This window comes from Gadus macrocephalus, chromosome 19 (assembly GCF_031168955.1).
Source record: "Gadus macrocephalus chromosome 19, ASM3116895v1".
Taxonomy (NCBI): domain Eukaryota; kingdom Metazoa; phylum Chordata; class Actinopteri; order Gadiformes; family Gadidae; genus Gadus; species Gadus macrocephalus.
Genome location: NC_082400.1, coordinates 2456900 through 2469464, shown reverse-complemented (window position 1 = coordinate 2469464; position 12565 = coordinate 2456900). Strand labels below are relative to the sequence as shown.

The 12565-nt window shown below is 39.8% G+C and overlaps 1 protein-coding gene and 1 long non-coding RNA gene across 2 annotated transcripts in view; one reads left to right on the top strand and one right to left on the bottom strand.

Annotated features, from left to right (window-relative positions):
• The window catches only part of LOC132447532 (lipoxygenase homology domain-containing protein 1-like), a 95514-nt gene that overhangs the window by 37876 nt on the left and 45073 nt on the right, over positions 1-12565 (top strand). Inside the window, exons 15-18 of the mRNA XM_060038347.1 lie at positions 4726-4802; positions 5003-5199; positions 6579-6771; positions 8361-8521. Of these exons, the coding sequence (XP_059894330.1) occupies positions 4726-4802; positions 5003-5199; positions 6579-6771; positions 8361-8521 (628 nt within the window). The remainder of the gene's footprint in view (positions 1-4725; positions 4803-5002; positions 5200-6578; positions 6772-8360; positions 8522-12565) is intronic.
• On the bottom strand, positions 9477-11779 carry LOC132447537 (uncharacterized). Its single transcript, XR_009523100.1, has 2 exons — positions 11040-11779; positions 9477-10535 (listed from the first exon to the last, which is right to left on the bottom strand). It is a non-coding gene; the product is annotated as an uncharacterized LOC132447537 (long non-coding RNA).

Sequence of the window (12565 nt, the reverse complement as noted above, 5' to 3'; positions counted from 1 at the left end):
ATCTCCTCCCGTCTGGGAGTGGAGACATGTTCAATTCGAAAATACCGTAAGGTGGACAGGTCGTGTTTTAGACGCTTTAGTGCGTTGAAATGGACAGCTACAGGATTTTTCAGGTCATTAAATCTTATATTGCTCCTATGTTCCACAATGTGTGTTTTTGTGCATCGCGTAGTCTTACCAATATTGGCAAGGCCACAAGGGCACTTCATCAGGTAGATGACGTTCTTAGTGTTGCAAGTGATAATTCCCTTTATTTTGAACGTCTTCCCTTTGTGTGGATGGCAATATGTGTTACACTTATATTTGAAATTGCATTGCGCACAGTGTGCGTACCTGTAATTTCCATCAGGTAGTGAAGGGAAAAACTGCAGAGACTTATCAGGTGGCTGGTCTGCTCTAACGATCAGATTAGATACGTTGGGTGAGCGTTTATAGGCAAAACGGGGGGGCTGTCTGAAAGAGGCGTCTGTCAGAGATGGATCAGAACTCAGAATAGGCCAATGTTTGAGCACAATAACTTCAAATTCTCTGCTGAGTGGCGAGTATTGCGAAACGCAGGATAGTCTGTATCCAATTTGGCCAGTTTTTTTCTACAAAGACATTCATCTTGATTTACATTTTTAAACAATCTAAGGCACGTTGGATCCAGTACTCTTCATAGTCCCTTTCTCTGAAGCTCTGCACCAGCTGGGAACTCTATGATGCGTAATCTTGGTCAGAGCTACATATATACGCCGTACTCTGTTAAACTGACTTATCGGCTAGCTTGTTTTTAAACTAGTCGGGTGGTAACTTCTCCCGTGTAAAATTGTATTTTTATCAATTGTTTTTTTATATAGGTCAGTTTTTAATGTGTTACCATCGTTGGAGATCAAAATGTCTAAGAAACTGATGTCAGTACATTGAAAATCCCCAGTGAACCTGTGGTGCTTACTTTTGTCATTTAAGAACATTTGAAAATCAGAAAGTTCAGCAGGAGTACCCAGCCAAATTAGAAATATATCATCAATATACCTGCACCACAGTAAGATCTTAGTACAAACATTTTCAGACATTAAGATATACCTTCCTGTGGATATATGTTGTTTCAACGGTGCCATTATAATTGGAAATTCTGAAAATTGCATCACGGCTGATTTAAGTAGTTTTGTAGGGACAATTACTTCTGCTTTTATCACATCTTTTTTTTTACGGGTCTGGTCTAAAAGCACCTTAAACGTTGAAGGCAGAAATGCCAGGCCATCATGGCTCTTCGCTCTAAGTACTTTGGAGGCAGTGTTGCCAGCTCACCACTGGCCTCATCTCCAATGGCCTGCGCTTAAGTAGTTAGGCGGGTAAGGCAGCAGCTTCCCATTACAAATAGCGACTAAACACACCACCACCGCCAGCCAGCTCGTTCTCATCCAGTAACTGGAGCCAAACCACAAGGCAAAGGTGCTCAGTTACGTCTGGAAAGCAACTCTTCCCGTCCCGGCCGTGGCTGTCTGCAGTCTTTTGAAGTAAAGGTTCTGTTGTGTTCCCATTACCTTCACAATCCAGTTTTCTGTACCTGCAGGAATGTGGAATGAAGAATTGTACTAAAAGAGATATCGTTTCTTATTAGAAAGAATCCTGTGCTCACAATTTCATTCAATTTAGATTATTTTGCTCATTAGAAATGAGGTATAAATAAATAATAATTATTGCTGAGAACAGCCTGGCTCGGAAATCACTCTTTGCGATCTGACATTGAGATTATTGTACATTTTTCTCCGCAAACCAAATAATTTTCAAGCAGTAAGAAATGTGGGTTGATTAAGTCGACTGGGGTTCATCCATTTACATTTCATTACCAATTATTAGAAAACTTAAATTGACCAAATGCAGTAGGGCCGAGCCCTTATATTGGGCTCTTCTACTTCAGGTACGTATCCAAATTCAGTATTTGAAGGTTTCCTTTTTTAGGGAAAAAAATTACCTTATCAATAAGGTAATCATTTTCTTTTATCACTATCCATATTTACAAAATTGCAGCTAGAAGGTCATGTTTAGTTTCATACAAATATCCCAGTGATAAAATAAACATATATGTACAGTCCAAGAAGGCAGACAATGCCTAATCAACATCATCAACTGCCCAGGAGGAAAACCAGCGACAATCCGGCGGTCATCGTCAGGTTTGTTAACCGCAAACACAAGACCGCGCTGCTGAGACAGGGGAGGAAGCTGAAAGGAACTAACGTGTTCCTGAACGAGCATCTCAGTAAACACAACGCCGACATAGCCAGAATGGCTCGCAATTTGAAGAAGCAGAGGAAAATTCAGAACGCTTGGACTGCAAACTGCAAAATATTCATTAAGCTAAATGGTTCACCCGAGGAGGCTAAAGTGTTGGTCGTCAAGCACATTGAGGAACTGGATAAATACCAGTGAGCAGCATGCATGAGCTGGATCATAAGGTAAAAAACAACACTCAACAATGACCCAAACTCAAAGTATTCACTCAAATGCATCTGTAGACAATAGCCACATAACTCAGGGGATTATGAATAATGACACTCTGGAACTAAAAACATTTGAATACACAGATCATAATGCACTGGACTTGGACCACGAAATAGAACAACAATTTTTTCTCTTCCATCAACAACAACTGCCACTATTACACTGGAGAGCAGTTCAACTGGAGCATTAAGACCAATGGCAAATTGTCAATTATTCAGTTCAACAGCAGAAGCCTGTACGCAAACTTCACTTCTATCAGAGAATACTTAGATATATTTTCACAACCATACAATATCATCGCAATATCTGAAACCTGGATCAATAAGGACAGAGAACTGGACTTCGACATGGATGTTTATGAACTTAGTTATATAAATAGACAAAATAAAGGATGAGGAGGAGTAGCCATATATGTGGACAAGACATTAAACTTCAAGGTGCTGGACAGTATGGCCACAGTAGTGGACAACGTTTTGGAATGCATATCAATAGAAATCTGCAAAGAAAAAAGTACAAATCTGGTCATTAGTTGTTTATATAGTGCACCTGGCTCTAATATTGAGGTTCTTAAAGACTGGATGGAATACATTTTCTCCAAAAAGGGTAACAAAACCATTGTCATTTGTGGAGTCTTCAATACTGACCTTCTTAATCCAAATAAACACAAAATGACAGATGAATTTATAAACACAATGTACAGCATGACCTACTATCCCATCATTACCACCTAGCAGAATCACATCACATTGTGCCACTCTCAAAGACAATATATTCGACATTGAAAACAGTACACTAACGGACTATTGATAAACGATATAACCGACCACCTACCAGTTTTTACAGTTTATGACAGGAACTATAAGAACAATAAGCCAGTCAAAAATAAAGAATACAGACGAGTTAGATCTGAAGAATGGATGATTGCTTTTAAAAATGAACTGCTGGCACAGAACTGGAATGAAATGTATGAGAAAATAGTGCATATCAAGGATTTCTCAGAATATTCAAAACATTATAAAATAAAAACTGTCCAATAACAATTAAATAAAGAAAAATTAAATGCTCTAAATTTTCATGGATCACGAAGGGTCTACAAAATGCCTGTAAAAAGAAAAATACACTGTTGATGGAAATTTTATAAGGCAACTGCTTTAACCAGTTTTTTGTCAATATTGGTCCGGACCTAGCAGGAAAAATTCCTGATCAAGGGACTTCCGAGCTAAATATGGAAAAATGTATTAGTAGAAATGAGTTCTCAATGTTTCTCACAGCAGTGGACAAATGGAAATTGTTTATATTGTTTTGAATTGTAAGGGTAAAAAATCGAATGATTGTGATGAGATAGATGTGGTAAAAAATAAAGTGGTAAAAAGGGTGATTGAAGGAATAACTAAAACATTCACAAACATCTGTAACTTATCATTCCAAACTGGTACATTTCCAAACAAGGTGCGTACAACCAGAAAAAGTTTTTGCATTTCTGTCTGTGGGGTAAAATTGTGGAATAGGTTTAAAGAAGAGCTCAAGCAATGTCCAAACATAATACAATTCAAAAAGACGTTAAAGGAAAAGATTCTCACAGGGTACAAGGATGAAGGTGTTTGATTTTCATTGGGTGTTAATTGTTTATTTATTTAGTTGTTATTTATTTATTTATTCGTTTTTGTTTTTTTTTATTCTTTTTTAGGGAATTTCTGAATTAAATTATAATTTTGATGCTAAAATATATCAATAGTGAGATGATATATGCATATTTTCATGATTGTTTTTTCTTTATTTTAATTTTTGGAGAAATGTAGGAAATTATAGTATATATTTGACATGAACATATAAGTAATACATTTTACTTTTGGAAGATGATATATTTGGATGCGTTAAAAAAAAATCTATATATATGCCTATATATTGATATATATAGCCTAGTTAATAATAATAAATGAAAATGTTAATAATAACTAGAAAATGCAGTTCCTGCAGAAAATGCGGTGAGTGCTCTTCATGTTTGAACCCGGAAAATATAGACCAAAAGCTCCTACCTAGTAATAATAACGGTTGGTAATTGAAATAAACATGAATAGAACAGGATGTTTTCATATTATGCTGCTCTATCTTGTGTGATTTTTCTCAGGGTGATTGATTAGTGCTGATACTTCTGCAACTTGAAATAACTTATTCAGGACAGCCCTACAATGCAGTTTGTTAATTCATCACAGATATAATCCAAATCCTATTTCCTTTCAGGTGGTTGGATCGTAATGAAGACGACGGCCAGATTATCCGTGAGTTAGTTCCTGCTGGAGAGGGCCTGCGTCTCTTCAGTGAGTGCACTCTGGACATCTGAGGAATAATAGCTGTTAAACAATATGACAGGAACTATTCAAGCATGGAATAACGGTTGTAATACTGTCACATCAACAGCATCCAGTCATCAATCCTCTCCTTTAACAGCTCTGTCCACATGAGGTGCACAGTGCTTAGGTCGGTCAGTAAATGGGTGTTTTCTGTTTGTTTGAACCAGATGTTAACTACCAGATCGCAATCAAGACAGGCAGCATCAATGGGGCCAGCTCTGACTCCAAGGTGTTTGTGAAGATGTACGGGGAAAAGGGAGACACGTGCAAGATGATGCTGATGGTCTCAGAAAATGACCTCAGCAACTACTACGAGACAGCCCGCACTGACATCTTCACAGTAGAAACCTTCGACATTGGAACGGTATGGTGTTGTAACAGAAATATAAAGAACTTCTCAAACTCAGAGAAAAACGTGTCTGGGGCAGAGTTTGTGGAGGACAGGACGAAAAAACAAAGCAGACTATAATACAAATTTAAAGCATTAGAGTCATTCAGAGATATTGAAGATAGGGAATGAATTATATAATCTCCAAAAAGTATCTGCAATATAATCAATCCCAATTATTGGTGGTACGTCCAATTCAGGGTGGGATCCAGGTGGCGTCAAAGGGATGATCTTCACACACTGCAAGCCTTATTAATCCTCATCCATCATCCAATGACTCCCTCCATCGCAGCCATGATATGTTTGTATTTACTGTCTCTCATCAGCACAGAATTGTGTTGAATATCTATAGTGACATCAAAAGTTGCATGAATTGGTTCATCTGATCTATCTGATTTAGGGCCACATATGAAAGTGGAAGAGTGCGAATTATAGAATGAGAATGGAGGGAGGGTCCACCTTTTCTCCAGTTGAACCCAGGCGCGTGCTCCACTGTTGAACCCAGGCGCGTGCTCCACTTTAACGGAATACCTGTCTGTAGAGGATGGTGAATTAAATCCATTACACCAGGTCATGGAGCACGTACCGCAACCTTTGTAGTCAAGGGTGACCAACAAAGCAGAGCAAAACCAGCTAGCAAGTCAGACCCCCACACAAACAACAGCAGTAGAACATAACCTCTGCTCAAATGCAGACCCAGGTGTTTCCTGACTTTGAAAATGATAGATTAGAAAAAAATAAATCCACATTTCACATTGTAGATCCTGTCCTGATCCCAATACCAAAATGAATGGATAAGATAGCCCTCCGTCTATAGGCTAACGCATCTTTTACATTAATTCGGAAAAATCTGTCTCTGAGTTAAAACCTATGGTGCCTGTAGAATATGGATTTTTTTGAAGTTAAGAAAACAGCTGACAAAGTTCGATGTTTGGGTGGTCTATGCCTTAAACTACTTATGCCGAAGATTCAAGATCAAATCAGTCTTACCTTAAAGAATTGACTGCGTCTCTAATGGACTCTTTTTCTTTATCTTCTGACCCCAGAGGGGCTCCATAGGAATCACATTCTATTACACTTTTATTTAAATGGCAATCATTCAAATTTAAATTAATTAAAGACGATCCTGGTATAAGATGTTTAAATAATAATTATAATAATAATAATTGAAACCAGTGCAGACAAACTCCTACATTTTAACAAAAAGCTGCAACAAACATAATCGTTTTGTGCCATGATGTAAAAGTGTGAAGTGTTGAGGCAGACCAGAATGGAGTTCTGGACTGGAATGGTTTGCTTTCACTCTGTCCCCTGTTTGATTAACCTAACCAATGGCCATCCATGATGTGTCATAGATCAACCGCTTCCTGATTGGCCACACCAACGAAGGGCTGCGTGCTGGTTGGTTCCTGGACAGTGTTGTGATCTCTGTCCCAGTCCATGGGAAGCAGTACATGTTCCCCAGCCATCGCTGGCTCTGCAAGGATGAGTCAGACGGGAAGGTGGAGGTGGAAATCTATCCAAGTGAGATCCTGGACATCGAACGAAGTAAGTAAACACCATCCCTGTAACCTTTTAAATGTCAACAACACTGATACACTTCCTGTCATTAACATTATGTGTCTCAGACAAAAACACATTTAGTATCATACTTGATTAATGTATTGTCGTATTTGTCTCAATAAAAAACACTTGTACGCCTGGACGTAGCAGGAGCAATTGGTGGGGCTTGGAAGCGGGTGAACCAGCACTGATGGACAAGTGGGAGTGTCCACCTAGATGCATATGTATAGATTAGCAACATTTGCTACAGTCCACTGGGTAGGCTAGTAGATTGATCTATCCAGCATACATCTGGTATTATTTTTTCTAGTCTTGTGCTGTCACTCAAACACGGGAAATGGCAAATTTGAAACTGTTTCTAATGGCTAATCCCACTCACACATGGTGGCATAATATCACCCCTTTAACATTGCTGCTACATACAACAGAAAGGAGAATAGAGACGTTGGGATGTCTCAGCATGATGAGACTATTTGTTATTGTAATGGCTGAACCCATCATCATGTTTCATATTGCCATTCTGTTTTAATCATGCTGGAGTGTGTGGATGATGGCTTGTTGAAGCAGTCTCCCCCAGCCCATCATTCTCAACCAGCTAAACTAAACCAGCCCTCATCCACGCAAACAACTTTTGGGAAATATTATCTTAGCATACTAAGATAATATTGCCTATATAACTGATTATTGTGTAAGCAACCTGTACTTTGTATTGTGTTGCATTATATCTGACACTACAGACTGGAGCTCTGCTTCTGATGGCTGGTTTAACCGCTGCACACTGATTACTCAATATGCAGCAAGTGTGCAGCCTCATCCGGTCCTAGATTCAAGTCAGACTGGGCCAGGTGAGACTGATTAAACCAGCCATCATCCACACACACTCCCACATTGACCTTTGTGACCTCTGAGATGACCTCCGTGTACTACAGTACTTGTAATTGTACTGTTCATAAGTCAACTTAGCGTGAGCAGAGCATCCATGATAATAATGTACACTTTGGAGCTGATGAGTAGGCCAAACTATTCAAGATATATTTTCAAAAACTGCTTTTTGGACTGAGGGCTCTCATAAAGTTAGCCTCCATTTCCGCGTGGGTCATGGGGGCTAAATTTGTTTTTTTAACCTTAATTGATGACAAATCCACTGAGAAACAAACCTCTGTATTCCATGGCCATGACATGGATGTGAATGAAACAAAGGTTATGTTGTATTTCTGATTTGTTCTGTATTGTATTGGTAATCTGCACTTTAAAACATTGAAATTATTATTGTTCAGCAGAAAATATGAACACTTTATTTCTAGATGAGGAAAACCCATTGAAGTGAATATCATGAAACAGTTTAGGGACCAATCACTTATTACTGGAGCAAATTCAAATTCTGGACATCATGATCATCAGTGATCAGCATATGTAATATATGACAGATTCAACAAATATTGATATCAATGTTGTCATTATTTCGTTGGTATCAAGATGTTAGTATCAAAGCAAGTACCTTCTCAAGCACAGACTTGCATACCCATGGTTTGGCATCACTGACCTACTCAATAACCATGCCGCCTCGTTAACAGTGATCAACTATGAGGTGACCGTGACCACCGGGAACCTGCGAAATGGAGGAACCAATGCAAACGTCTTCTGTCAGATCTACGGGGAGGAGGGGAAAACAGAGGTTCTGGCTCTCAAGAACCGCTCCAACAATTTTGAGCGTGGTACCACTGAGATCTTCAAGGTGAAAATAAGTTTATTCTTCTTCTTGATTTGATGTTTTCTCCATTCATTTATCTGTTGATACTTTCAAACACCATCTTGTAACACACCTTTTTAGTTGAGCTTCCTTCTATTGTCGGATCCAGCTGTCCTACTCTGTTATAGCAGAACTTCTGGGATCCCACGGCACAGACCAAAACATGGAGGGGAGAGGAACACATGGTTTCCTGTTTTGTTGAAGAAATATTCCAAAAAATAAAACTCATTTGTGTGAGTGGATGAAGCTTTGAGAGGGGGATTTTAACAAGTGTGATTCTACAGTGGCCAGTTTACATGGGGTTGATTTGGAACCTTTACAGACACGTTAACGATTGCTGGCCAAGTTTGACAATGATGCGCTCACAGTTACCCACCTCCACAATGTGAAAGAGTTAAACAAAAACAAAGTGCAGAAAGTAAAAGGCCCTGTTAGAGCTAGTGATGCACGGCATACAATGCTAGAAAGGTATGACGATACCCTCACGCAAAAAACAATACGTTACGCACATTTTTTAGTATCGATACTTTTATAAAAAAAAGAATACTTTTATTAAAAAAAAATTAAAATATGAAAGAAAAAAAGACTTTGAACGGAAGGACTTTCACATGCACAAGCAACATCAAATCTCAGTGATACTCCGCGCCCCTCAGCTCGCACTCAGCCACAGCAGCAGCAGGCAGTTCACTGAGAGTGAGAGTGAGGCCCTGTCCACACTAACCCGGGTAAATATAAAAACGCACATTCGCAATTAAAACGATCTCCGTCCACACTATCGTTTTCATGTACGGCAGTTTTCGGAATGCTTTGCATCCACGTTCCACATTGAAATGATTTTGATAAACAGTTGTCGCGACTCCTGCCACGCGACAATATGTCGAGTTGTAACTGGAGATACTATTGCATATTCTCGAAGAAAGTTGTCCAATCCCGGGTTGCTTTGAACTCACTTCATTTATTATAAAGTCGTCGGCATGTTTCGGCATGGTAAATGAATCTATACGGAGGGAATTGTAGCTAAAGAGTGGAACACGTGTGAGAGATAATAACTCTGGCTACTATGGGCCACGGGCAAAGGCCCGTGACCCTTCGCGGGTGTCGCTGAAAATCTCTGGTCTCTTCACACTGGGTGCACAGGTAAGAGACCGTTAAGTGGGCGTGGCCTAGTGGGCGTGGCCGGGGTGCCGTACTGGCTTCGGCTTCTTCGTATATATAAAAGCGCTGCTATCTGTGGCTGGAGCAGCCTCCAATAAGGTCTTGCTCCCCTTGTGGCTATGTATGGTATTTACGGCTAATATGTTTGGTCCTGCATCATTGGGTCTATGTGTGGGTAGCTTAGATTCTTAAAATACGTAACAATCCCTCCTTGGTAATCTTAGATGACCATACAATAATATTTTAAATCATAAACACCATTTACCACACCGAAAACATAGTCAAATTAGGATCAATCATCAACACCATCAACCGTGTGGAAAACTCTTGAATAGAGGAAAAAACCACAATGCGCTCATAATACTGAGACGTCATTCACCTTGTGGGTCTCATTGGGAATACAGGTCATTATTTAACAATACAACAATGAACATAAATCTTGTTATCATACAATCACATGGCCAAACAGCACACAAACAAAACTACTCATAGAAATGCTGAGCTAATACTTTTGGTCATGTGCTACAAGGTCATACAATTTTCATCATGTGCAAAAGTAAAGTAAAAATTGGTAGTCATAATACAATTTAAAAAAATGCAAGATTATTGATAGCCTAGCATGGATTCGGGTGGTTCAGGTGATCTTCGTGGATTGGTTCGCACGTGGGTGGTTTTGGGCGTTGTTATTATCGTAGCCATTGTTTCTTCTGTCGCCGTCGGGCCTGTAATTCATGAACCCAAGACTCGTCCCTCCTTGTCAAGGGCTCAACTCAGAGAGGTTACTCCTACATCATGGGAGCCTCCAAACAGGTTCTCCGTCGTCGTCGTGTCAGTAACAGGTGGCCTGTAAAACAACCGGCTTAAAGAAGATCAACAGTACCATTATCAATGCAGCGATTCAGAAATAACGGGTTGCACTCGCAACCAAGCAACACTACACAATAACAAACATAGTCTGGTATGGTTGTTTTAAAATGTGTTATTCAAGTAAATCCGGGATATTGATTATCTTAAATACAGTCGATTCTACTAGAATAGTATAGGTGTTGACTATTCTACATATTACAGCTGGATAGGGTCGGGCCCCTCAGGTAATGTAAGCCTGAATGGCACTTGGCACTTCTGTAGCGCCCACTGCTGTGGTGATCAGCAGATGCAGTAGCCCTCGTGCGCAGGGAATACAACGGCAGCCGGTGACAATTAACACGGTCTCTGCATTTATTCCCACGACGGGCACTTACTGGATTCTGCCTTTCCACCTCCCAAACATATTCTCCATCCATCCTGTGAAAGGGTCATTAATGCCGGAGTTCTCTGCCAATTCTAACCTGAGGGATTGTAATCATACCAGCGCCCTGGCCACCAACCCATCCGGAGCGATTCAAATCCTGCTGTTATTTGATCTCCTCATGTGACTGTTAGTCCTTGCTCGGCAGTGGTAGTTTGTAGGCTCCGGGTGTGTCTGCATCTGGTTCTGGAACTTTTGTTTCTATTGCAGAAATACAAACTCATGTACAGCAGTTAGTTGTTCAAAAACATATTTCCATGAATTCTAATTTTAATTGTTTTACAGTATCTACTTTGGTTTAATTTCACACTACATCCCTCCTTGCGCATTGCTTCAGCCATGCGCATTGAATGACAACCAAAGCTAACCACGCCGTAGTGCAACCAAGTTGCTATAACCAAAAAGATGTAAAAGGGAAATAACAACGTTAAAATTTGCATGTTCAATATCAATTCTGTGTTAACCGTATCTCATAATAACAGTTACCTTCATCATACTACCCGATTGTCCTACACTAACTATGTATATTGGATGACCTAATCTTCATTTATTCTACCTATTGCTCGCATTTGATGCTGTCCACACTTTGATTCACTCCTATGTCAAACGTGAAATGAACCGGGCCGAGAGGAATCAATCCAATTTGAACTCCCTGGCAAACGACGGCCAAGCCTCCGGTTTAATATGCAACTAAGCTAGATTAACGTTAAAAACCTGACCTTTCCTCCCCCCACCGTAAGAGTTTGGAAGTTTATGGTCGGTATAAATATACCTTATGGTGGACCGGCTTAACTTCGGCACTTCACCATCTACCTTTTGGTGGCCCGGCTTAACTTCGGCGCTTTCACCATTTACCTTATGGTGGTCTCGGCTTAACTTCGAGACATTCACCATTTACCTTATGGTGGTCTCGGCTTAACTTCGAGACATTCACCATTTACCTTATGGTGGTCTCGGCTTAACTTCGAGACATTCACCATTTACCTTAGAGAGCGAGAGCGAGAGAGAGAGAGAGAGGTTGTAACACTTTAGTTGGTAACAAAAGAAACCGACGTCATGAAGACGCGCCGTCTCTTTAAACCTGTGGTTACACTCAAGACTCGCGGAAGAAGCAAACTTTTCGCCATTTGACCCAGATTATTGGTCAAATGCCTTCATGGATCTCAATAAGAATATTGAGATTGCGGCAAATTTGCTTCCACGGCGGGTTAGTGAGGCACTCACATCAGTTGGGTTAAAACTGCGCAAGTGTACCTCTACGGCTGCGTTCTATACTAATCAAAATTGCACATTAGACTTAACTATACCATTACATGAATTATCTAGTTTTTTTTTTGTTTTTTTTTGTCAACATCAAATCGATACATTAAAACTAGGCAGAACAAAGGGTCATCCAAACCTACAACAATTATGCACATCTGGGTATTAAATATATGGTGATATTCTATAAACAAAACAAAAAACTGAACCTAAAAGAAAAATTCAGAAGTTATCGGATGAAACAAATGTTATTGTAATTGAACTACAGTAGTTGAGCCAACTCCCACCTTGGGCACCGGTTAAAACTATGTGCATCATTTATTAAT